We start from the raw sequence: 26,846 nt of genomic DNA, 5'->3' as shown, positions 1-26,846 counted from the left end.
CTGCATGACTTTCCAATTGTACAGCCAAAGATGTTAATTTATGAAAACCAAAGATTTTGTACAGAAGCTTAATTGAACAAGGATGAAGAACTGGATTTATGGAGTTTCTATGTATCAACTGCATTCACTTCCACTTCTTCTGCTATTAACACTTGGTTGCTTATTATTTTCTAAATAACTCATCATTTTCCTGTTTCCATAACAATGAGGTCACATGAAACATTACAGTCAATACTAAAATATGATTATCATCAGTTGGCTTACCCGAGTTAATAGTGGTTCACCATTTTTTAGCCACCGGTATGTAGGTTTGGGCCTTCCATTTGCTTTACATTCCCAAAAGACATTTTCTTCAATGGCCACATGTGTATCGTTTATTTCTTGAATCCAATTAGGTTGAGCTACAGCAGTTCAGAAAGCAAAGAAAAGATGTACATTCAGTATATGTTCAATCTATTTTTATCACATAAAATCGAAGGACAAAAGTAGGCTTGTAATAAAATTATTTTTCCAGGTGTTATGCATATTTCAAGGCTGGGTTAGAGTTCAGGGGTACTTTTAGAAGGCAACCCACTCTATGTCCAACTCTGAATGTCCTGTTTTTGCAGCCCATGTGGCTGGTCTTTTAATTGCTAAAGGCAGAAAATAAAAGCAGCATTGCCATATGGCAAAATTAACTGTCCCTCTCCTCCAAGTAGCTATTTTTTACCATTTTTGTAGGAGAAATATCCCACACTGCCCCACCATTTCTGGCTGGGAGCATGTTTTCCTAGATACACACTATGTTTCCCAGATTGCTTTGCAATTGGAGGTAACCATGTGACTAATTTCAAGCCCAGCGTACCTGTGTGAAAGTGGTGAGATCAACTTTCAAGTTGTTTACTGAAAGATACTTGCCCCGAAATCTCATTGCCCCATACCATTGATGGGAAAAAAAAAAAAATGACAACTGCAACAGTCTTGGGCTCAGAGATAGAAGCTACGAAGGATGAAAATGCAGACTTATCAGTCTCGGACTTTGAATAACCTTGTAGAGCAAAGTAGCCCCAGACTCACCAGCAGATTGTGGGGGAAATATGTAGGGAAGAAATAAACTTTTTTTAAGCCACTGTATTTTTGGGTCTCTCTATTAGAGCAGCTTAGTCTCTCGCTAACTAATACACTTCACTCCTACATACTATATAGATAATTTTGTGACTTCTTTCTCCTTCTAGACTACATCATTGCTTACTATTGACTTATTTCATATTGATAGAATGTTATACACAAGAGTATGGCTCCAGAACCCCAAATCTCTGAATGAGTCCTGATTTTTACCAAAACTTTCATAGGAAATCATCTCTTGCCCACAGTCTAACACTGTGGAATTCAAGGTAGCCCACCATCCTACACCACTCCCGCTACCCAAATTATGCCACCTTTCTCATGCTTCAGTTGAAATCATGCTTTTTTTCTCCTTGTTCTCAATAAAGACAATGTTAATTCCACATTCCATAAAATGTCATCATAAATACCACGCCTCGCCTAAAGCACAATTCATGCTATTGTTAACTGTAATGGCAAATGTACTTAAGTAGAAGACCTTTAGTCCAAAGTTCATGCAGAAGAGAACCACAGCTATCATTCTGGGATGTTTCCTTTTCACAGGACAATTTCTGTAGGGTAATGCCTACCAACAGAAACCTAATAGTTAGAATTGTTATCAGTATTTAATTAGAAGGTGCTACTCAATATTCTTAACATGTCTCTTGTCTGATTTGACCTCAGAATCTTCATTGAGTGAGGCTTCAAATCATCTATAATTTAATTCAAAAGGAAATTACCAGTGTTGAGGCTAAGCTGTCTATCTTACCTACTTACTAATAAACAAAACTAGAAAAACACTCAACAAGTCACTTTACCAGCAGAGGTCTCTAGGTCCTTGAATAAATATTGCTTTCTCCTTTTCCCATCTACAAACAAATGCATGTTTTTCAAGGAGCAAAACACAATTTTACAAATCTTCTACTGATGGGGATGATGCATTGTTGCATAGGAGGGGAGGCTGAAAGGGTCAATTTTCAAAAAAAAGTTGTAACATCAACAAGCATTAATTTCAACGAAAGGTTATAACCTTCATCCTTGAAAGAGCTGCAAGTCTGCCATTGTTCTGTATCTTCCTGCTGCTCATGCAAAGGGAGCTCAAAAGGTAGATACCTTTTCTGTTCTCTGCTTGGAGAATTTGATGTGTAACCCTGATAGGGCTAACGGCAGTTGTGTGCCTGATTTCACATTCAACCTGCTGAATATTTACCCCCCACAGAGTCCATGAAAACAAAGCAAACAAGAAAAGCTACAGAAATCTATGTGGAATATTAACAACCAAGCCAAACTTTTCAAAGAGACTGAGGGAAAAATAAATGGAAGGGCAAATGTAACTTATGAAGCAATGTCAAGTTGTAGTTCAAAAAGGAAACATCAAAACCACGTGCAAAGACTGAGATTTCAATGTCACAGATTTCCTGCAACACTTGAGCTTATTCGTTGCTTTCTTTCAAAAATATAGAAACCTGGAATGGAAACAAAGCCTTCATCCCACACTCAAAAAAAAGAGATGGGGCAGGACAGGGAGAGTCTTGAGAGGATTTTGCAAACACCTTGCAAAGTTCTAACTAACGACTTCCATGGGCTCATTTTGTCTCTTCCAACAGGCTTATGGAAGTTAAGGTGCTTGACAAGAATGCTCACTGGTAGTTATTTGTGCTGGTCATGGTGAAATCACACACTAATTCAGCCGATGTAAGACATCATCATATACTTTCTTTGTTTTTAAGTAAAATTAATTCATAGAAGACAAATGTGAAATGATAAAAACATATTCCTTTTGAGGTGATACCTGGACAAGGGCCCAGGATCAGGAAAAGAATATCATATTATATAAATGGCAAAGAATGAGATAATCTTACTTTTTAACATGCCAGTTGCAGATCTATAGGGCAAATGCCCACGCAGTGAAGATTTCTGCTGCCACTCACTTAGACTGGATGAATCAGATCTAAGTGAGTGAGTTTCTTGTATGCAGTCTGTGACTGATGAAAATTGTTTATATCTCTCCATATCTCTTCAGGTCACCTAGTTCAAAGTCTTTGGATAACAAATGGTCCACTTTAGAGCATGATGAAAACATATATATATATATATATATATGTTGGCTAACGCATATGGGTCTAAGGTATTTATTACTTAGTATCTAGTTTTAACTACCTTTTATGATTCCATTTATAAATAGTAACTCTTAAGTAAGACCTGAACAGGTTGGTATAGCACTAGTATTTCAGAAACCAAGTTGTATTTAAATGCCTTTTTGGGTAATATATGTAGATCCCACGTATTAAACAGAACGAATCACATCCACATATTAAACCATCTATTTTGGCTATTCATGTTCTTTCAAGATTTGAAACAGAAGAATTCCTTCTCTGTAACATCTCATCTTGTTCTCAAGCTACAAATTCAAATATAAGGTTAAATGATTATGTAGGATTTGACCTTGTGACACCAATAGTCTCTTGGATAGATGAACAATCTTTTCATTTCAATCTTTTATAAAATAACTGCCAGAAATTACCTAAATCTTTGTGTATTCCAGCCACTGGAATCATGTAAGCATCATATCCAATAAGAATTTATACTGCTGATGGATTGAATTTGAACTCAGTGGCCAAACAATTCTCAAATCTGCATCTCAACCTAGATCTCTGATTCTCCAAAACCAAAAATTTCTAATAAGAAGAAATGCCATCATGAGCCTTAGAACTTAGAAATTTAAAAATGTAAAAGAAAGTATATGCTGGGGAAAAACATTTAAATCACTATTGCAAAGATGATCCAGTGGCCATTCGAAATTATTTCTGGTTACTTACATAGTCTTGGAGAAGATGAATCAGCTCCAGGGAATACAGAGGTTTAACTAATAATATTGCTTAAGAAGTTTATTAGTAGTGGGTTTTATAAACCTGAAGATAATCACTTGGACTCAATTTACCACCTGGATATAGATATGGATATAAATATGGATAGCTGCTTCCCAAATCCTTATCTCCAGACTGGAAGTTTGGATTGGTCACAGAATCACTGATATATTCTCATTACCTTCACCTTGAAACCAAATGTTCCCAGCACTAGCACTTGAACTATTCACTTTCAAACCTTACTGTAGAGGGTATTCCAACTTATCCTTATAGTCTCCTCTGAAACCCCTGACTTCCCATTTGCAGAAGTCACTGAATGGAAAGACCAGCTTAACCAGCAATACTCATACTGTGTCCCGAGGCAGGGTCCAAATTTGATCTTTGTTCAGTGTTTATCATCTCCCATCCTCTGACTTCAGGCTCTCGTCCACTCAACACATGGCGGCAGGAAAGCATCCTACTATGAGGGGTTTCAAATTCAATTCTGCAAAGCTTTGAGGTCTCTTGGGAGGTATTTTCTTCAACTAGAGAAGGCTTGCTTTGTTTTAAACATAGAGAATTTGATGTAAAAAAAAAAGGAACTTAATGATTAAACAACACATGCACTACACTGAAGCCATCAAAATCTTGTCTTGGATTTGGAGCCTGGAGATTGAAAGCTTGTTTACACATTTAAATTGAGGAGAGGCTGGGCTTGACAGTGTCCAAAATATGCTAAGTCTTGAGACTGTATCTTTTTTCTTTAATTTTTTTAATGTTTTTATTTATTTTTGAGACAGAGAGAGACAGAGCATGAGCAGGGGAGGGTCAGAGAGAGAGGGAGACGCAGAACCTGAAGCAGGCTCCAGGCTCTGAGCTGTCAGCACAGAGCCTGACGTGGGGCTCGAACTCACACACCGCGAGATCATGACCTGAGCCGAAGTCAGACACTCAACCGACTGAGCCACCCAGGCGCCCCTTGAGACTGTACCTTGAACTAACTGAATTCTTGGGTCTCCCAGGTTCTCTGTTAATTTGTGCTTCACTCAGACACCCCTACTTAGGGTCTCTTCACCTCTGTACTGTACTTTTGCTTCTGGAAATGACAATATCATCAGGCCAAGCCTCTCAAAGGTAACAATGATAAACTCTATACAAAAGATAAAAGCTGACTATGTGAAGGCAGCCAAGAGCAAGCATATTTCTATTAATAGGTATTCACTAATAAATACAACAGATGCGACTGGAGGAATTAGTCTCTGTGTGAGATAATGGACAAAATTTATGAATGTGCTTTGCACACTGTAAATGTTATACATACCAAGAGAACATTACCACCATTTCATATTTTTAGGCTAATATTTAAAGTACTCTGCCATCTTGTTCTACCCAGTTCTCTTACTTTCTCTCCAACTATGCCCAGAAAATACATAGCTGCCATGAAATAAGGGTCTTCTTTATCCTCAAGTCCAATAAGTCAGTTCTTCCTTGTATCTTTGTTCTTATCATTTTGTCTTCTTGGAATATTTCTCTCCCCTCCATCCCTAACCTGTTTTTACTCTGAAGAAACAGCTCCTCCATGAGGCCTTCCCCTATCGGCCAAGCACAATCCTTCTGAACACATACAGTTCATTTGGCACAAACAGCCTGATTAGTGCCATCATTTGTATTGTTTTTGTAAGGCCTTACAGCTGGTTCACTAAGCCCACTTTTGCTCACAAAAAAACAAGCTATTACTCTAGCCTAACATGGATTAATTTCCCTTTAACTTTCAACTTAATCACTACCTAGTGATTCTCAGAACCTGCTCTTACTGGGTTGATTTTATCCCTTCCTGCTCCTTCCCCTATGCACCTTCTGAGCAAAATACCACCAAGCCCTGACACTATGTATTTATGGGGTATCTCATCAGAATCACTTTATATTTGTTATTTCTCAACCCCATAATAACTTGTAGGTTAAATGGAATTTTCCTCATTTTACAGATGAAGCATAGGAATAGTAAGGTCTCAATTCAGAAAGTGGTCCAGTTAGGATGGGCATGCAGGCCTGCTTGCCTCCAACACCCATGCTCTATCTATAGGTTCTGAAAACATGTGCAACCTTACCATCAGTGGTGATGTGAGCATTTTTTGGACCTGTGTTTCTCAAAGTATGGTCTAAGGACCACTAGGATTCCCTAGGTCTCTTTCAGAGAGCCCATGACATCTTTTCTTTCCAACTACCTATCTGTAGGAGATTTCCTTCATATACTTCAACCAAAACAATACATCATGACTGACTGAACACACAAGCACATATAAGAGTCCAGCTTTCTTCTGTTAAAACAGACATTAAAGAGACTTGCAAACACATAAGCAATGCCTCTTTTCTTATTAACTTCTCTGTGAAAAAATATAATCAGTTTTGTTAAAATATGTTAATTATGTTAACAGGTCATTTTAAAATAAAGTATTTAATTAGGGGCAGCCTGGGTGGCTCAGTCGGTTGAGCGTCCAACCTCAGCTCAAGTCATGATCTCACAGTTCACAAGTTCAAGCCCTATGTCAGGCTCTGTGCTGGCAGCTCAGATCCTGGGGCCTGCTTCGGATTCTCTGCCTCCCTCTCTGCACCAGCACACACCCCCCCCCCCCCGCCCCCAACCACCTCGCTCATGCCCTCTCTGTCTCAAAAATAAACATTAAAATTTTTTTAAATAAAAAATAAAAAGTACTAAATTAAATTGTTTTAATTTTTAATATGGGATATACTGGTAGATACTGGCAAAAATCCTTTGGAGCATTTAATAATTTTTAAGGGTGAAAAGGGATCTTGAAACCACAAGTTTGAGAACTCCTACTTTAGATAAGCACAGAAACTTTCAGATAAATGAATCTACTTATGTAAAACTTGCTACAAGTATATTTAAACAGTATTCCTTGCTGGATAAAAATTATAACAGTACCTCTGCATTCTATGGTAATAACGAGTGAAGACATTGAATTGAATTTCAATATATTGCCCTTGATGTGACTTTTTCTTCCCTAGTCTGAAGCTTCTCTTGGGGTAAGGACCTTGTGTCCCCACTTCTGCATTACTTCCCACTGACCCTTATTCACAGTACGTTCTCAGTATGTACCTCTTGAAATTTACAGCAAGCCAATTTAATGGAACTACCAGACAAAGAGAAGGAACAAAAATTCTTGACTTCATTTTAGTGGCACTGACGGTAACTGAGGGTCTCAGTATCAGTTCTGTCCAGGACAATTAAACAGACTATTGCTCTACTCCAAAATTACCTTATCTGTTGTTTTCATCTTTTGGTCACTATGTCCTTTAAGCCACTTTGCAGGGGCGAATATTATCTAGAGATCACATACATGTAGCATATCCAGGGGGAAATTATTATGCTGTGCTGCATGATGCTTCTGTATTCACTTGTTGATGACGTTAGAGATACTCAAACACTGTTTGCACAGCCATCAAGCCTATAGTTTTGCCATTTGAGCCAAAGGACCATAGCATACAAGGTTTAGACATACATCTATATATGTAATTTGGAATGGAAAATAAAAAGAGCTCATTCAGACTCAATCAGTTGGTTATCTTAGAAAATAAGAAGAAAGAAAGCCAATTATTCATCTGGATGTTTTCATTTATGACACTGGTTGTGGGAAAATATGGAGAAAAAGTATCCAGATGATTAATGGATTTTCCCCCTACCTACTGTATTAAACTGTCTTATTGGCAGGAAAAATAACATGTGCAGTATAACAGAAAGGGCACTTGTAGCCATGGCTCTGATTCTCACTCACTTTATGATCTTGGGTATGTTATTTCATGTCTCTGGGCTTTATTTTCTTTACTTATAAAAATCAAGGGGTTGGCCGTAGTAGTTCCTTCCAGCTCAAACGTGACAGGATTCTATGTATCACAGCCTGCTCAAATACTATATTCTCTATTTCCTAATGGTGAAGAGGATTTTACTCTCTTAACACCTGTTACATATAGGAGGAATTACACAAAAGCTATTAAATATCAGGTTCTTTTAGTTCACACTTCATTCTTCTAAATGATGACTATAATACTATTGGTCTATTTGTGAAAAAAAAAGGAAGTGACTATACAGACACAATGAGGCAAAAAATGAGTAATTATCAAGTGAATTAAGTCCATTTTGTACTTTCCTTTCCTTTCTTCAAAGATAATTACTTTAACGCCCTCATTCTACTTTGTCTGTGTAGACTGGCTACAATGCCTGATGTGACAGCGAGCTTTGTAGAGCTATGTAGCTTTGTAGAGAACCAGAACACCTTTGCCTGTGTGTAATGTAATCTCAGTTTCACTCTACCTACCACTTGCATACAGCTTAGCACAGAGTAATGGTTCACACAGTGTGGACTCTAGACAAACTGCATCAGCGTTACTGAAATACAACTTTAAAAAAAAATTTTTTTTAACATTTATTTATTTTTGAGACAGAGAGAGACAGAGCATGAACGGGGGAGGGTCAGAGAGAGAGGGAGACACAGAATCTGAAACAGGCTCCAGGCTCTGAGCTGTCAGCACAGAGCCCGACGCGGGGCTCGAACTCACGGACCGTGAGATCATGACCTGAGCCGAAGTTGGACGCTCAACTGACCGAGCCACCCAGGCGCCCCTGAAATACAACTTTTTAAAAATGCACGTTCTCGGGTCTCACCCCAGCTCTACAGAATCAGGACCTGTGAAGGTAGGGCCGAATATTCAGCATTTTAATAAATTCTCCATGTTATTCTGATGCACACTGAAGTACAAGAACCTCCAGCATGAAGGGACAAGCATGCATTTGGAACCTAGCTCTGTGTCTTACTATGTAAACTTAAATCAGCTACATAAACTCTGGCAATCAGTTCCATCTACAAACTGGTTTCATAAGAATGAGAATGTCTTACTGGTTGTACCTCCAAAATATATCCAAGTTTCTCTATTTATTTTCCTTCCTTGAGTCCTAGCCACTATCATCTCTCACCTAGATGGCTCCCTGATCGGTTGTCCTGTGTTTGCTCTGGGTTCCGCATCATCTATTCACCACAAAGCAACCACCGTGGTCTTCTAAAGACAAGAATCATATTAAATCACTCACCTGGTTAAAATCTTCCAGTGGTTTCCCATTATACTCAAAATAAAACCCAAACTCTGTGCCTGGTTCATAAAGTACCGCATAATCTGTTGCTCTCCTATGCTTCAACACTTTTGTCCTTTCTCACCAAGATTTTGTTATATTGGCTTCCTTGATGCAGCTCAAACATGTCAAGTAGTTTCCTGTCTCAGGGCCTTTGCAACTCCTTCCCTTCTGCCTGGAATGTACTTTCCTCAAAACTCTGGCTCTTTCTCATCCTTCAAATTTTGGCTCAGAGTTCAATTCTCAGACTAATCTTCCCTAATGACCTTATCTTATGAAGTCTTTCTTCTGCTCCTGGTTTTTTTTTCTATCACATCATCCTAATTACTTTCATTATAATTCTTATCACAATATGAAATTTTATAGTTCATTTATTTGCTTAATAGTATATTGTCTTTCAACTTCTAGTAAAATATAAGCTCTTTGAGGGCAGGGATTTGTCCTGCAGCCCTAGTGCCTAACATGTTCTGCCATATGTGTAGGGGCCTCTTTTGGGCAACAGCCTTGAGCAATGGAAACTTGATTGAGGCAAAAGGGCCCACAGGGACCACTGAGCTGAATGCAAACCGGTTCATTAAGCAAATCAACTTGAAAGAGCCATAGGCCCTAACTGACCATTCACAACCAGGCACAGTTCCTAAGATTACTGAAAAAGGGAAAGCTGTATACATTCCCCATACTTCCCCACTCTGCCCTATAACTATAGCCCCTCACCACCGCCTTGTGGCAGACAGTCTTGCTTTTGATGTCCTTCCCTCTGCTCCCTTGCAGTGTATTCAATAGGCTTGTACCTCCTTTGTTCTGCCTTCAGTGACTTCTTTCACTGCCTCATGCTGTCGGCCCCTACACCATCCAACGGGATGCACCACAATACGTAGGCAATGAAAAAAGATATTTGTTGAACTAATAGTATATCAAAATCACTTTGGAAAATTTCTACCTTTAGCAACAAAGACCCATTGTATTTTACTCTTGAAAATTACAGACCTATTTGTATAAAGTTTTTTACGTTGAAAAATGTCTGAAACAGCAGATTAAAACTAGACCACACTGCATAATGTATAAACTTATCCTGTCACTATATTGTATACCTGAAACTAATGTAACATTGTGTGTCAACCATAAAACACAAAACAAAGACTAGACCACACCGGTCAAGTATAAGTCATGGCAAAAATAAAAAAGATAGGGTAGGGTAAAATGTTTTATATATGAACTAGTTTTAATTCTTCACACGTATCAAACAGGAGTAGCACAAGCAAATCTAAACACACAGGTAGAGTGGGAGCACACCAACCAGGAACAGGGGCTTCCATCATGCTGACACAGGGAAGATGGGAGCAGTGGAATCATGCCCAGCAGGCCTTGGGAGCAAGGTTAAATGGTTTCAGTGCAAGATGAGGAAAACTGCCATTTTGCTAAGCCAGATCAGAGGTTAGCATACGCATGGTTGATGTGGAGACTTTGATGAACGGAACGAGACAACTTGGAACCATAAAAGAGAAGCAAGCTTCTAAACTCAAACCCATGGTTTATAATCCCTGAGCACAGCACATCTTAACACTGTGAGAAATTCTCCTGTCGACAAAGGCAGAACATTCATGGATAAGTGACTGGGGCTATTTTCTCCCCTTTTGTGATCTACATAGTGGTTTTAATTATAATAACTCATTTAAATTGGAGATCTAGACAGCTGGATATTAGGCACTCAGCATTGGGAAAACCCAATAGAGACCAAAAAAATGAGAGGCAAAAAAAAAAATGACAGCCAAGCACTTTTGTATAATTAATCCCTCCTGTGACAATGAAAACAGTTCGATAATTTCTGTGTCACTGATATGCTAGTTGAGGAAAAACAAAAGAATAAACACAGATACAACAGCCAAACACTATTAAAGTCAACTGATCTGACAAGCTTCTAACACCAAGGGTGGTTGACAACTGAGAAAAAAGCTGAGTTATCTACAGAAAGCAGGCAAATTTCATTCTGCTTTTTCCCCCATGCATGGATGCAGATAACTCCATTTAAAAGGGAAACACTGGTAGAATCTGATTTTCATCTCCAGGGCAGGATCCCTGAAGGGAAAAAAACAAAACAAAACATTTTACTGCACAAGGCTGAGGGCCAGTGACAAATTCGATTCTCTAGAACGGTAATTCTGGAGTATTCTTTTTCCAGTGGAGAAAAACTTTGACCCACTAGGAAGTACTATGCCAACTCCTGGTTACAGAACATTTCATACCTCCATAACATACTGAAAACAGATATTTCACTTAAAAGAAAACCATGGAAGTGAAAATAAGTGTATTCAATTAGTTGAGCAACTCAAATAACACTTGGCAACAACCACAGCTGAACTGAAAAGTCTATTCAACTAATAAAAGAGAAAAAACATTGGCCTTTAACCTATTTTCAGGTTGTTCTTATCTGACATGTAAGGAATAATTATCACACTGGTGAGAAAAATGTGCCCTGAACACTTGAAAAATACATCAATTGCATCTCACTAAACAAATGTGTAACTCTTGGTGCCATGTTTTCCCTGTCAGTTAACTATGGCGTCTTTTGCTTTTTAACCAATCAAATACGGGATCAACTATCACAGTTTAAGAAAGGGCAAGGATCAAATATCAACTCCATCATTTGGCTTGAGTAGAATTAGCTCTTTATAATTGCTGAAGAAAGACGAATGATTAAAGAAGTGGGCAAATTTATTCAAACAACTGTTGCCCAGGTCATCACGTGAAATACCTTCTAGAACCATGTGGGCTCTTCTGCCTCCCTACATATATCAGGTATCTAAGTACCAAAAGCTGAGGGTCACGTGAGAGAGTTCTCTGCAAAGTAGCAGATACTCAAAATGTCCACTCAGTTTCCAATCACGTTTCTAAAGAACGTTTTATGACTAATGAACAAAATCTGGCTATATCTTAAAACCAAAATACTTTAGAAGAAGAACTGATGAAGTAAATAGACTTTTTGGTATCTGTTATTGCAAAAAATAAGAACATTTAAAACTTTTGCTGTAACTTGTGCCTAAAGAGCTATTCTCAGTATTTTAATACATACTGTTGTGTATTTAAGCCATTCTTGAATAATTATGAACCTACAATATTTATTTTCAATGCCCAGAAAGATGGGATTCAGGCATGTTCCAATTTGGCAGAACTCTATTTGCCTTCAAAATGCCTATCCAGTGAAATCCCTTTTTGGATTTCAAATTGACACCCTAACAGGGTTTCCAAGATTGGCTAAATTGACGACCACGTGCTAGCAGTTTCACATTTATATTATGTTTGGATCAATGCCGATGATTTGATTGGAATAGGAGCAGCTGCACATAAAGTCTTTGGGGTGAGAGAGATTTGTCATGCTCCACTCTGATAACTAAATTTGGGGAGTGTGCATTTTGAAATGTTCATGGTACCACATTAAACTGCTATCAAATAGAAGCAATTACAAAGAATTAACATGAGCCCCAAATCAAAATTCTAAGGAAGAAAAGCATACAGCTTAAAAAAAATAAATTAGGAAGAAGGAATAACAAAATGTTTCCTGCATCAAGTTTACAGCTTAATGGCAAGAGGAAACACGGTTCCTCTGCAAGTGCGTTCACACTAATATCCATCTCCCAAACACCTCAGACTAATTTCTTCCTCTCTGCTCCGTCAACATCCTTGTCCCCCACCCTTACTCTCCACACCCAGAATCACCCAGGGAATGCTAATTAGCAGCAAACCAAGGGTTTTATACAATCCTATTCTAAACAATCTTTTCTGAAAAGCCTGAACGCAAACCTCTTGGTTTACGCTTTTAATACCAAGGTCTGTAAAACTACAAATGATAAAGTGGGAAGGCAAACTTACCATAAAAAGTCAACTGTCCCCTTGCTACATTTTTCCCTCTTGAATTTTCAGCCACACATTCATATAAACCAGCATCCTCCTGCTGAAAATTGGGGATTTCAAGAATTCCACTGGATTTGTGTCTTCTGGCTTTCCTTGCTATAGGCTTTCCATCAGCTCTTCTCCAAATAATAGTTGGTACTGGACTGATAGAATAAAAAAGAGTGAATCAAATTGGAGAAAAGCATATCTTTTACTTGAACCTATGCTTCCCATAACCCCTTCCTTCTTGGTTCTAAGCATATAAACTTGCCCTAAACAGTACTCCCCAAAGCTCATTCATTCATGTATCACTATTACGATTTTAGCCATATCCACATTTCTAGTGTGATTATATATTAAGTGTTTTTCTTAGAATCAAATAACCTTTCATAACCTTAAATAAGGTAATATATCTCCTATACAATAGTAACACTAAAAAACATTTTTATATGCTTGTTATATATCTTTTTAGTACAAATGCTTTTTTCCACATCATAAACAGGAAAATAAAAATGTCCACGCACAAATGTGTCAGATTAAAGATGCGGGCAAATTCTTTCACATTCCTCTCATACAAGGTACAGGCCCTCTTATGTCTTGAACCTGCTGCGTTGTTTGACTACTTTGATTACTGAACTAAGACAGAAGTGATGTTGTACCGTTTCAAGGGTTAGGCAATAAGAAACTGGCAGCTTCTACTTTCTGTCTCCTGGGACATTCTCTCTAGAACCTTACCAACTGATAACAGCAGTTCACCAGACAGTGGTTTAGGGAAATTTTTACTTAAAATAGAAAGATAAGGAAAGCAGCCATCTGTGGGGTCTTTATGTACTCTCATGGCATCTATCATCCTACAACCATAACTGTTAGAGCACATCTTAAATTGCAAGGAGGGCATCATTGAGTCTGCAAATCAATGCTTTAGCAAGCTAACCACAGCTTTTAAGACTGCAGCTTCCTACCAGGGGATACAATTATTTACTTATTTATTTTTCACAAAACACACACACAGAGAAGTAATTAGACTAAAGACTTGCTAATCTTCTCTGGAAAACCTGAGATGGTATTTAAAAAATTAAAGCCATCAATTCTACTATACTTGTTTTAGAACAATTAAGTTCATTCAACAGACACCAACTCTAAATGCAGAAAGGGTTCTATCAAAAGTACATTACGGGTGCCTTTACATCTAATGAGATACACACTTAATACAGGCCTTTACAAATAACTATACTTAGACACAGTCTTCCTGCTCTTAAGTGGGCAGTGATGATGTATTTTGGCAGTTGGATATGCATACCCAAATATCTTTGTGTAGACTGGAGGAACCCAATTTTGGTCTTTTGTTTTTATTCCAGTGCCATTCAGGCAGTATGAATAGAGTTTAATTCACACCCCCTTTGAAGTATGAACAACAAGAATTTTGCTCTCTCTTCAAAAAAGATTTTTCAAGGTGTCACCTTGCATAGTGTACCAAATTTACATCTAGGCTGCCCAGTTAACCTGCTTTCACCTTTTCCCTGGATTGTGTTTCCTAATGTATATATTTAAAATAAAAAATGGGGCCAGGCTGCTTAGCAGTCTGGTTTCAGTCTCTTAGTAATAAATTACGGGCATTTTCTATTTCTCACATGTTGTTTTACAATTTGACTTTTAATGTCTGAACAGTGTTCAGTCCTACAGGTATGTCATAATTTATTTAAGGTGATAAGTTTTCAGGACATAAAAATTTACCAGTATATGTATGGTGCCAAAGTAAAGATACTGGTGTAATTTACACTGCCCTGACTTAAAACCATGGAAACCAAAAGAATCCTTTTATTAGAGCTGAAAATATAGTGATAAAAAGGAATACCTTTCTTCTATGGTTGCTGTAAACACAAAAAATATACAGAAACAGATCACATGCTGATACAGGGGTTGGGCACAAGCAAGTGCTGTTGCCTTAGCCATGATCTGGGCGCAGGAAGAGGATGGGGAGTTAGCAATGGGTTAGCGGGAAATAGGGTTGGGTGTAGAGATCTACATCAATCATTAAATTCCATAGATGATCTAAAATTCTCATTTCAGATGACAGTGTGTACCATTTATGCCAACCCCCCCCCCCTTTTTTAGGGTTACTGGGAAAATCTTAACTGATCTCTTTTTCCATTTTCTTTGTGCCCTCTGAGAGATAGATACTCTATGGAAACGTTAACTGGATCCCAACTAGGCTTATCTATAATTCCACAGACTTAATAATAAAGTTGGGAGTAATTTTCAGGCGAGTCTGTAAAATAGAGACTCTCTTAAAGAATATAAGATCTTCCCTATCTTTAGCCAGAGAAGAAAATCCAAAGTAGAGAGAAGAGACTGGTAATTTAAAAAGAAATTCAAGAAAAGTTTGATGCGTCCTCTGTAAACTAGGGCCAGACTGAAAGTCCGTATTTTTCTAAATAGTCGGCTTGAGCGTACCTCAAATGAAGGCCATTGTTTTCCTGTCATTCTGGGTTAGACAGCGTGCACATTATAGGTCACAATAATAGAAGAAAATACTTTTTCAGAATTGCCCATTCTCTTCTCCTTTGTGGCCATGTCAATTGTGGCAGCCTAATCCCCTTTGTGCCATTACATGTACTCTCTCCATGGTGAGAGGGCAGAATCAAAGATGCATACATGGCATCACAAAAAGAAAGGCCCGCCTTGCTTTTCAGTCACCTCAGAAGCCATCACCGCGAACAGTGCAAATAAACTTCTACAGCCGCACAGGCTGAAGGGTGAAGAAGACGGAAGAGAAACCAGACTTACTTTCCTAAGGCAAAGCATTCCAGCTTGACTGTTGTTCCTTTGGCGGTCGGCACCGTTTCTGGGAATTGCACTTCTATTTTTGGCTCATATTCACCCATCACCCCTGTGAATAAACAAAGGGACTAAGTCTTTGAGGCTCTTTTAAAACATACATTAGTGTTTTTGTTAATTTAGGATGCTCTCATACATCATTATGTGCACAATTAATTCCTTCATTTAAAGCAGGTTCTATCTCTAACCAGCCTTGAATTGTGGCTCTTCTCCCAGTTACTGCTAGGGGAAATTTTGTGTCACAGTGCCATACCATCTGCCTAGGATCAAATCCTCTGTGCATACAACTTCACTTCTTGAAAAACCTTTTTTTAAAAGGGAGTCATGGACCATGTAAGGAGGGGAGAGATAAAGTCCCAGTCACCAGGGAAATCAAATAAATGATCTTTTTGAAAACATACTGCAAAAAAAAATTTAAGTACTTTACCAAAATACTTGCTGCTCTATTATGTCTATGTAAGAAAAAAATCTGAGTAGTCAGTTACTCAATTACGAATTACTTTATCATTCACTTCCAACACCAATCTGAATTAATCATAAATTAGTACAGAGAAGGTAACATCAAATGCCAGTGACATTATATTCTGAACCAAGGTAAAAATGACAGGAGGAAGTAATACAGAAAACAATCTTTAAATCATACCCACCTTCCCAAAGGCATGCTGACTTTAAGGTCATATTCTCTCACTTTCCTATATCGTAGGAAATTGTACAATTGTGGTCACGGTAACGTAACCTAACAAACTAAGTCCATACTTTATAACTAAAAACCAGTCAATTATTTCTTATCAATAAATTATCTTAAAAAAAAATTTTAAATGTTTATTTTGGAGAGAGAGAGAGAGAGAGAGAGAGGGAGGGAGGGAGATGAGCATGGGACGGGCAGAGAGAGACAGAGACAGAGCATGAGTGGGGGAGGGCAGAGAGAGGGAGACAGAATCTGAAGCAGGCTCCAGGGTCTGAGCCGTCAGCACAGAGCCCGACGTGGGGCTTGAACTCACCAGCCATGATATCATGACCTGAGTTCAAGTTGGACACTGAATCGACTGAGCCGCCTGGGCACCCCTCTTACCAATACATTCTTGACCCCATCTCCCACTGATCAAATCCATTTATTTCTATTCAATGTCTCGTCCTTTCCGTGATCTCTGATTCAGCTGTGCCAATATAAAATTTGGAATTATCTAACATACTAAGAAATGATAGGATCCTTCATTTCACCTCTCCTTTAGGCTTTCCGTAATTATAGGAAAAAAGACTGAGGGATTCAGAAGAAAAGGTGAAAGCAAGGAATGGACAGGGACAGGTACAATGACAGAGAGAAATGATTCCACTCATTTGGTTGAGGTGACCGTTTTAATCTGCAGCTTCAATGTTTGGGAAGCATCAAGGGGATTTTGCTAATGTGCAAAAAAGAAAATCAATGCTGTGAGATAACCTAACTGTCTAGCTAGGTTTGCTGTGAAGTATGTGGTCCAAAGTGCAAAGTTGAACATACTTTGATTTTTTTCCTTTCATAGAATGACAGGGAAGGTTGGATTTGGAAGGGGCCTTTTAAATAATTTAGTTCAGCATTTTTAATCTTGGCATTCATGGATGAACACTTTCCTACAGAGAGGACCTGCAGCTAGCAATCTATTCTCAAAAGGACTATAACCCACTCCCCCCAATGCAATTAAAATCGGTTCTAATCTATCCCTCCCTTTTGTGAGCAAGGCTGTAACCTCAAAGGGGTTAAGCAGTTTGTCTTTAGTTTTACAACAAACTAGTTGGTGTCCCAGTTTGTAAATCTGGTCCCCAATTCCTCTTTTACTATGGCCTCTCACCACCGCAATGAAGAACACTGGAAAACTAGATTCAAATACATTAAATCCATGTTGCCACATTCAGATACAAAACCACTCCTTCCTTTTTGGCCAGTTTGGGTTCCCTTCCACTTAAATTCGGGTTTGCCTTCCTTTAAGCATTTGCCACAAAGCTAGACCAGCAAAGAAGTGGCACTTGCTAATGACGGCATTCACCCACAGCTGCTGAACTTGCTAACCAACAGCCCATACGGTTGACTCATTGTGCCATAAATATCAGTAGTATGACTCTTAGCCCAGGAACAAGTTAACACCTTTTAGTGCTGTGTGTGTGTGTGTGTGTGTGTGTGTGTGTGTGTGTGCGTGGCTATGTACTCCAAGAGCAGTGTTAATTAAAAAAAGAATTGCTTTGGGAGAAAGAGGTCTTTTGTGCTCCCAGGAAATAACAACAGTCTGCACTGCAGTGTATCATGTGCGGGAGGGAGATGAGACAATAATGTTAAAATACAACAGGCAAGGCTGTTTTAGCAGTGATCAGGTGGTCCCCCTGCCTTCTCTTTCTTTAAACATTACATACGCATTAGGTTTCTTTAACCCAGCTCTGAAAGATATACCAAGGAGAAAATATATCTCACACAATCTTGTCCTGAGAAAGTGAGATATCACTGCAATGCAGAGACAGTGTGCACGGTCCTGCGCCCTGTCATCTCCTCATCCTAAACTCCTACTTATCAAGGCCCAGACTCAAAGTCCACTCCTCTAGGATCCTTTTTCCCTTCCCCTGTCTGGACTACTCTATACCTCACAGGGGCCTTTAAATGACCAGACAGCATTAACACCTCTGTGCCTCAGCTCTACTGTTTCCCCTGACTTCTTAAAAAAAAACCACACATTTACTGAGGTATAATTTACATACAAATTCAAAGATTTTCAGTAAATTTACCAAGTTGCAAAGTCATGGCCATAATCCACTTTTTTCAGCATTTCCATCACCCCATGATCCTTCATGTCTATTTATAGTCAATCCTCAGAACCCATTCCAGCCCGAGGCAGCTTCTAATCTGCTTTCTCTCTCTGATAATTTGCCTTTTCTGGATGTTTCATATAAATGGAATTATACACCATGTGTTCTTTTGTATCTGGGCTCTTTCACTTGGCATAGTGTGATCAAGGTTCATCCATGTTGCAGAATTTATCAGTAGTTTGTTCCTTTTTATTGCTGAATACTATTCAACTGTATGGTTATACCATATTTTATTTATGTCTGTCCTGGTCATATTAGCAACAACGTGACACAAACGGAATGGCTTAAAGAAAAAGAAATGTATTCTCTCACAGTTGTGGAGGGTAGAATTCATAAATGAAGTGATGACAGGGCTCTGCTCCCTCTGACATTCTGGGTAGAATTGTCCCTTGCCTCCTCCTAGCTTCTGGTGGTGGCCATAAATCTTTGGTGTTCCTGGGCTTACACCTGTATCACTCCAGTCTCTACTTCTGTCATCACACGGCATTCTCTCTGTGTGTCTTCCCATTGTACTTTTATAAGGACACCAGTCATACTGGATTAATGACCAACTGCAGTCTGATATGACTTCACCTGAATTAACTGCACCTATAAAAACCATATTTCCAGATAAGATCATATTTTGAGTACTAGGAGGGTTACATCTTCAACATATCTTTTTTGAGGGACACAATTCAACTCATAATACCAGTTAATGGGCATTTATTTACGTTGCCTCCACTTTTAGTGATAATGAGTTATGCTTCTAAGAACATTTGCTTGCAAGTCTTTGTGTGGAAATGTCTTTCATTTTTCATGCTTCCTATGATTTTTAGGCGGATAACTTTTCTCTTGCTTCATGTCTCAGCTCAAATGGAGCCCCTTCAGAGGACTGCTTTCACTTAAACTCACCAAAAAACTACTGCCATATAAGTAATGTAATTTTACACATAAAATTTTGGGCCCCTCTCAAACAGCATTACTGTTGTCGATCATCTTTATAGCTATTTATATATATATATGTTATCTCTTTTTCTTTGTGTTTTCACTTTCTCGAAAAATGGAAAGACTTTCAAATTTTTTCTGTAATCCTCCCAAATCCTAGTTCAGTACCAGGCATATGAAAAAAAAAATTGTGGGGTGATTGGGTGGCTCAGTTGGTTGAGTGTCTAACTCTTGGCTCAGGTCGTGATCTCATGGTTCGTAGGTTTGAGCCCCACATCAGCCTCTGTGCTGACAGTGTGGAACCTTCTTGGGATTCTCTCTCTCTCTCTCTCTCTCTCTCTCTCTCTCTGCCCCTCCCATGCCCATGGTCTCTTTCTCTCTCTCTGTTAACGTTAATAGTATTATTTAATAACATTTAAAAAATCACAGTAAAAAAAAAGAAAAAAAATTGTGACGAGTAGAAATTTGTGGAAGGGAGGAAAAATGTAGGAATATGGGCCTTCTCCTATGACACATAATAGCCATTAAGTCAATCATGCACTTCCTTCCAGCCATGAAAGTCATTTCTAAAGTATCATCATCATGGCTTCTTGTATGAGTTCACTCACTTAGACCGTGTTTTTCTCTAAAATGAACTCTAGGCTGTTTGGGTGGTCATGTGGATGATTTCTGGGTTGATACACACTGATCTTTATTTACAGCTATAGAAATTCAAGTAACAGAGTTAGTAATAAGACAGATTGATCTGTGTTTATAGCAGTTGTTACAGGACATAAAGATATGGATCAGAGATGGGATGGCATAGTGTTCATGATGTTTAAAGAATTTTCATTATATATAAAGATTGTTCTAGTATTAAAGTCATAAAAAATGAAGGAAGCAATTTTCTCCAACTATATTATGAACACTTGGGGTGGGGGAGACACCTGCAAACTGTTCTATGTAATTGAGTTACATCTGAAACAAGCCATATTTTTATTTGACTATTTATTTCATTTTAACTATTTTGGCCTTTATTTTGTACATTAAATTTAAAAAGCTGTTGCCATTTAATTTTTTTTAATGAAACAAAAGGCTCCTTATAACTAGAGCACATTTTTCAAGTCGTTCCTTTGACCACCTGTACACTTTTGAACTTAATTGGTCTACAGCTGCTCTGGTGATTCACAGAATGATTAGGCAGAAAGAGAAAGGCCACTGATGGAATTGCTCCAGACCATTTTTCCATCTTCAAACTATTTAAAAGGTGGGAATATATGAAGGCCTAGCTGTGTCCACACACTAAGGTAAGTGAAAATAAAGAGTGCATATAATAGAATCAAGATCAACCAGAATATATAATCTCAGCCATATTCCCTTTCTCTTGCATGATTTCATTCATTCATGATACAATTTCCCTACAGAGACAACTTTTGCTTTCAATTTTGGACACACTTAGACACATATTTATAAACATAAAATAAAAAAGGAAATCTTAATTCGTTAAAATGCATCGTCAGTGTTTTCCATTCTGTGGAGTAAGAGAGCCACCATAACAATAGCAAAAATTACAACACTTAAAATTCTACACATCAGAATCATCAGGAGTCAAGAGCTTAGCTTTATTTATATTCTGATGGATTAATGCAGTAACTATTCATGTAATACCAACCATAAAACAGGCAATGTACCTAGCAATAGGGGCACAATGTGGGTAACATACACCTGGTTGTTACCTTCTTGACACCTGTAGGCTCCTCTTTTTCAGCGCATTTCATGGTAACAAGGCATATGTAGGCAATGATTGTTTACTGAATAACTGAAAGAGTTGACTTTCTGAGAAAGACATGGCTAGAAGTTACTAAGGTCTTTTTTTTTCTTTTTTTTTTTTTTCAACTTTTTTTTTTTTTTAAATTTATTTTTGGGACAGAGAGAGACAGAGCATGAACGGGGGAGGGGCAGAGAGAGAGGGAGACACAGAATCGGAAACAGGCTCCAGGCTCCGAGCCATCAGCCCAGAGCCTGACGCGGGGCTCGAACTCACGGACCGCGAGATCGTGACCTGGCTGAAGTCGGACGCTTAACCGACTGCGCCACCCAGGCGCCCCACTAAGGTCTTTTTCTAAACCAGTGGATCTCAAACTTTAAATCACCTTGAAGGCTTAAGTTTCTGATTTAGAATGTGGACATGGAGACCAAGAATGTGCATTGGTAACAATTTCACAGGTGATGTTGAAGCTTCTGGTCACAGAGTACACTTTAAGAATGTCTGTAGGAACCACGAAGTGTTACGTCAAAGCAAAAAGCATAACATAGTAATGCTAGACCTCTCTTATGAGCTAGTCATTGTGAGAGTATTATTAATGGAATCCTACCAGTGACAATGCCCATCAAGAGTCTGGACTTGTAGGTGACCTTGTGGCAATGACTGTTCCCCTTTTAAAACCTGGAAAATCATTAAGGTGATGCTGATGTCTGTAAGAACATAGAATTTAACAAAATAACTGGCAAATTACAGACTATGAAAGAGAAATCAGCCACACACCATGCTTGTTTAACTACAATTTGCAGAGCGCTGTGTTGGCAGAAAGAAGCCACTTTGCAGAGTTGCGTGCCATAACATTTTGCCAACACCTGCCTTAGCTGGAATCTGTGCTTGCTAAATTAAACCATAGAAGGGACTTTTACCAACTTCCACAAAGTGGTATTTTCTAGTAAAAAAATTGCAAACATCATCTTATGAAAAGTTCCCACATTGACTTTCTTGTGGACTGTCATATGATGCATATACAGATCATTAATCTACACATATTTTGAAATATCTCATTAGTCATACTAATCCTTTTGTCTGAGTTTAACACTTTGCTCTTTTAAAAAAGACTTGTTTTGTTCTTGGTTGAAGGAAACATTGTGAAGTCTAGGGGACCACCCAAGGAAAATCTTTTACCACCTTCCACCCTCCAATAGTTGAATTTCCACTGAGTTTGAGACAACGATGACACAAACAACAACCTCTCCAATGCTGGAGAAGAGGAATAAAGAGACTGAAGGCTGTACATCACCTCTTAAACTTGGTGTTTTAGGGTGTATTCAGAAATCTGTGGGATGTGAAAATAAACATTTTGACCTCAAACCTGAATTCTTTGCTTCCTTCTCAATAATTAAAGTGCAGAGGTAACTTGAGTTGCTCCAGAAGGCAATCTCCTATAAAGGTAGAGTGAATGCATCTGGGTTTGACTCAAAGAGTCCTGGTTTACCTGAAATCCTGAAATAATTTGCTAACAGTTTCCAGTTTGGACAAGTAATTACAAGGTCGTCTTCTTTTAAGTGAAAGAAAGCCAGCTTTCATCTTCCATTGAGTAAGTACTTTTATGTTCAGCCTACTAAAACGTTCTTCACGTGGTCTTCAATAAAATACTCTCTCTCTCTCCCTCTAATTTGTGCATGTTAGTCCTAGTTCAAGTCTTTGTAGCCACAAAAAAACAAGTCTTTTGATGGACAGTCTTCAGATATTTAAAGATATTATCATGTTGTCAGGGATTGGCAAAGTTTTACTGTAAAGTGACAGAGAACAAGGATTTTATTTAGGTTTTATGAGCCATGCAGTCTCTGTTACAACTTAACTCTGCCACTGTAGCTGAAAAGCATCCACAGACAATATGTAAACAAAAAGGACATGGCTATGGTCCAATAAAATCTTATTTACAAAAAGATGGTATGCTATACGACCCATGAGCCCTAAGCTGGCTGACCCTTGGCTTAGAGGAAATGAGAAAAATAGCAAAATTTGAGAGAGTTGATAGAATTGACAAACTATTAGAACTAACAAGAGATGTCAGCAAGCTTGCCAAATGTAGACTCACACACAAAAAAATAGCATTTCTGTACATCAGCAATAACTAACTAGAGAATGTGATTCAAAATAAGAAACCATTTGCAATAGCAACAAAAATTATAAAGTATCTACGAATTAAGTAAGAACACCCAACATTTCTATGGACAAAACGGTAAACTTTATTTACAAAAACAGGCCATGGGCAGAAGTGGCCTGCAGGAGGGAGTCTGCTGACTCCTGGTTTACACAAATTCTGTCCTCACTGCCAGGAATTCTTTACCTTCCTCAAGTCTTGATGGAAGCTTGGAGTGATTCCCAACAACCAGGTCAGATTTCCTCACCTCCAAGGCACAATTAATACACAATCTCACTTCACCCTCCACTGCAGGCTCTTATTACAAAAGAAACTTAAATGAACCTGCTTTACTTCTCCACTTTCCCCTAATGTGGCCCCACTCCTGCCTCAGACTGCAGTGAGGCTCCTCAGCTAGACTATAATCTAGCACAGAAAGACTTCTGCATTCCTAGTGACAAGCATACAACAGGTGCTCCATGAATATTTGTTGGTTAAATGCATAATCAAATGAATGCTCCAAGTCATCTTTATTTTAGGTTAGGCACTTCTGCTTCCCTTATTCATTTCTAATCCTACTGTCTGTAAATGTGTTTTCCGGAACTCAATTCAGTGACTCCAATAAGAACGAAACTTTAGAGCCTTCACTCATTTGGAATTCTCTAAGACTGTAGGGTTTCAGGGGCTGAGTGCGCATCTTTTTATTTTATAGTGTGCCACACACAACGGGTACTTAACAGATGCTTTCTAACTGACTAGTTAAATGACCATCTAAGACCTTTGGCCCACATGGACCCGAAATGGAACAACTGTGCTAGGGGTCTAAAGCTGACTGCCAAGTTTCTAAGCTTGTCAAGCCTTCAAAATATCCAGAGCCATTAAGACACTATTAAATCAGATTAGCAATGGCAGTTTAGCAAAATATCTCACATCCTTTAGTCATTTAGATATTCTCCTCATAAAACATGTTTTACGCCCACAGATCCTCAACTGTGATGTTGTTAGAGAATTAAAAACAAGACATGATTGCTATGACAAAGCCACACAAAAGTTGCAATTAGAAGTGAGAGTAAAATAAAACAAAGTGTTTTGGTATAAACTCTAGATCTTAAGTAACAAAGAAATATGTCTGAGTGAAGAACGTATTTCTACCCACTGCCAAGCAGAGGTGTCATCCTTGCTAGTATATACGCTAGGTCATCAATAAAATGTTGTAGATCAAGTTTACAATTAAAAAAAAAAAAAGATCTTCTTAATGACTGGGTTTCTGATCTGATCCCACAAGGTTAAGTGGCCTACCAATAAAGGTGCTTTGTGTATGAAGACACACACTGGTTGTTAATGCTCACTTGAGGTTCTAATCCAGTTTGGGGCAATATTACAAAAGTCTACTATCAACAGATGGCATATCATAACGGAGGATACATTACACTGCATCAATATTACATAATATTCCAGAATGTTCTAGTTTTATGTGTTCCAGTTTTTAGTCTTTGGTCTTAAATTTGGAACTTTGAGGGGAATGCAGTCTTCTGAGCCACCATTAGTCATAGAGGTGAAGGCTCACAAATGACCATTTCGGTCAGAAAGAGTGAATGCACCTAGTTTTGTGCTAGGATTGGTTTTTAGCATTGGGAGAAATCCAATCCAATGAACAGCAATCTGTTGATTAGCATCTAATATTATCTACCTTGTGCGAATACTCAGACTGGAGTACGGTAATGTACAAAAGTTGTGACTAGAATCCTAGAGGATAACTAGATGAAACCTTAGATATGGTTTATTAGAAATTAATCATTTTAATAGCTGAGAAAACTGAGGACTAAAGAAATGGCACGATTGTGTCATATGAGTTAGTGGTAGATCTGGGACTGCAGCCCAGATTCCCATGGCTTCTTTTCTTCTTGACTTTTAGTCCTGTCCCCCTTTCACAGCAACCCAGGTGAGGTGAGGCCATGGCAAAAGAGATAAAGGTGGTTGGCACCACTCAGGGACATTCTCAACCCTATGTCCAGCACATCTATTTCTGTCCCTCCTGCTCTGAAACTGCAGGAAACTCAAGTTGTTAGCTGGTCTCTTGTCCACTAGGTTAAAGATGATTTCAGGTGAGAATGTTAAATACTTCAGTGCTGACCATGCTCAGCATTTTCTTTCTTTCTTTCTTTCTTTCTTTCTTTCTTTCTTTCTTTCTTTCTTTCTTTCTTTTTTTTTTTTTTTCTTTTGTGAGAGAGAGAGCATGAACCAGGGAGAGGGACAGAGAGAGAGTAAGAGAGAGAATCCCAAGCTGGTTCTATGTTCAGCACAGAGCTCACCACAGGGCTCAATACCACCACTGTGAGATCATGACCTGAGCTGAAATCAAGAGTTGGATGCTTAACCGGTTGAGTCAGCCAGGCACCCCAGAATTTTCATGGCTACATAAAATTAGGCTGGGAAAAATGAGTGAGAACTTAGAAAAATATCACCAGTTACTCTGGTTATACAAATTTTAAATAATTTAACTTTACATGGAAAAGTGAAGTTTACATTTTAACTTCCAATGGCAATATATATCTTGTGTATAAAACATATGTGTATTTACACAACATAGCCTACATACATGTTTGTAAATGTATATACACACAGAAATGGAAGAGAAAGAGAAAAGAAGGAAAGAGAGAGATTTTGAAACTCTAAGATAAGATAAACCCTTTATTCCCTGTTCCTTAGTGTTTCCTCTATTTAGAGTTATCATTAGAGATAATATTCGAAAACATTTAATATCCACCATACAAAGCACAGATCCATCCCACAGACGCTGGCTATGAACTGCTCAAAATCTGTCTTGGTTCTAATAAGGAAAACAAAGGACTGCCAAACCAATCCCCAGCCAGCCTAGGGAAAAAGAGAGAGAAAAGGCAGAGGTCATATAATAACTCCTGCTCAATTATATATAAATGTAATGTACATAAACATCCTCATGGACATGACCTCATTTTCCCAAGACTGTACTAATATCTGCCAATTTTTCTCCTCTTCAGCCATTTTAGAAGGAGTTGGGGGTAGTGATTAAAGACAGAAGAAATAGCTATTATAACTATCACCTAAATCTACGATTTCTCTTGTAGTTAATGTTGTCTGGGTAATCTATTACCTTTGTTTATAGAAATTTAGGGATAATCCTTTGATATCTGTTTAGGAAGCTCATAATAGAGTAGGCTCATCATCATTAATAACCAGCAGTTGGCTAATATTGATCCATAGATGACTTTAGTACCTGTCTTAAAAATAATTATGATATAGTTTTCTCAATTAAATCTTGCTTTTCTTCATGGTACCTAAGTAACAGGTGCACTTTCCCACACAACAAGTTACATTATCTTTCCAAAGCAGATTTCAAAATATCTAGGTAAATAAACTCTGATATAA

The 26,846-nt window shown here is 38.3% G+C and overlaps 1 protein-coding gene across 7 annotated transcripts in view; it reads right to left on the bottom strand.

Annotated features, from left to right (window-relative positions):
* The window catches only part of LOC109254642 (contactin-4), an 893,345-nt gene that overhangs the window by 148,585 nt on the left and 717,914 nt on the right, over nt 1–26,846 (bottom strand). For all 7 annotated transcript variants that reach the window (XM_019428738.2, XM_019428734.2, XM_019428733.2 and 4 more), the window contains 3 exons: nt 15,748–15,850; nt 12,940–13,124; nt 265–401 (listed from right to left, as the gene is read on the bottom strand). In XM_019428738.2, coding sequence (XP_019284283.1) covers nt 265–401; nt 12,940–13,124; nt 15,748–15,850 — 425 coding nt within the window. The remainder of the gene's footprint in view (nt 1–264; nt 402–12,939; nt 13,125–15,747; nt 15,851–26,846) is intronic.

Source organism: Panthera pardus, unplaced genomic scaffold (genome assembly GCF_024362965.1).
Source record: "Panthera pardus isolate Hobbes unplaced genomic scaffold, ASM2436296v1 HiC_scaffold_8, whole genome shotgun sequence".
Taxonomy (NCBI): domain Eukaryota; kingdom Metazoa; phylum Chordata; class Mammalia; order Carnivora; family Felidae; genus Panthera; species Panthera pardus.
Note: the sequence above shows the minus strand (reverse complement) of the source record. Positions and strands in the feature narration are given on the sequence as shown.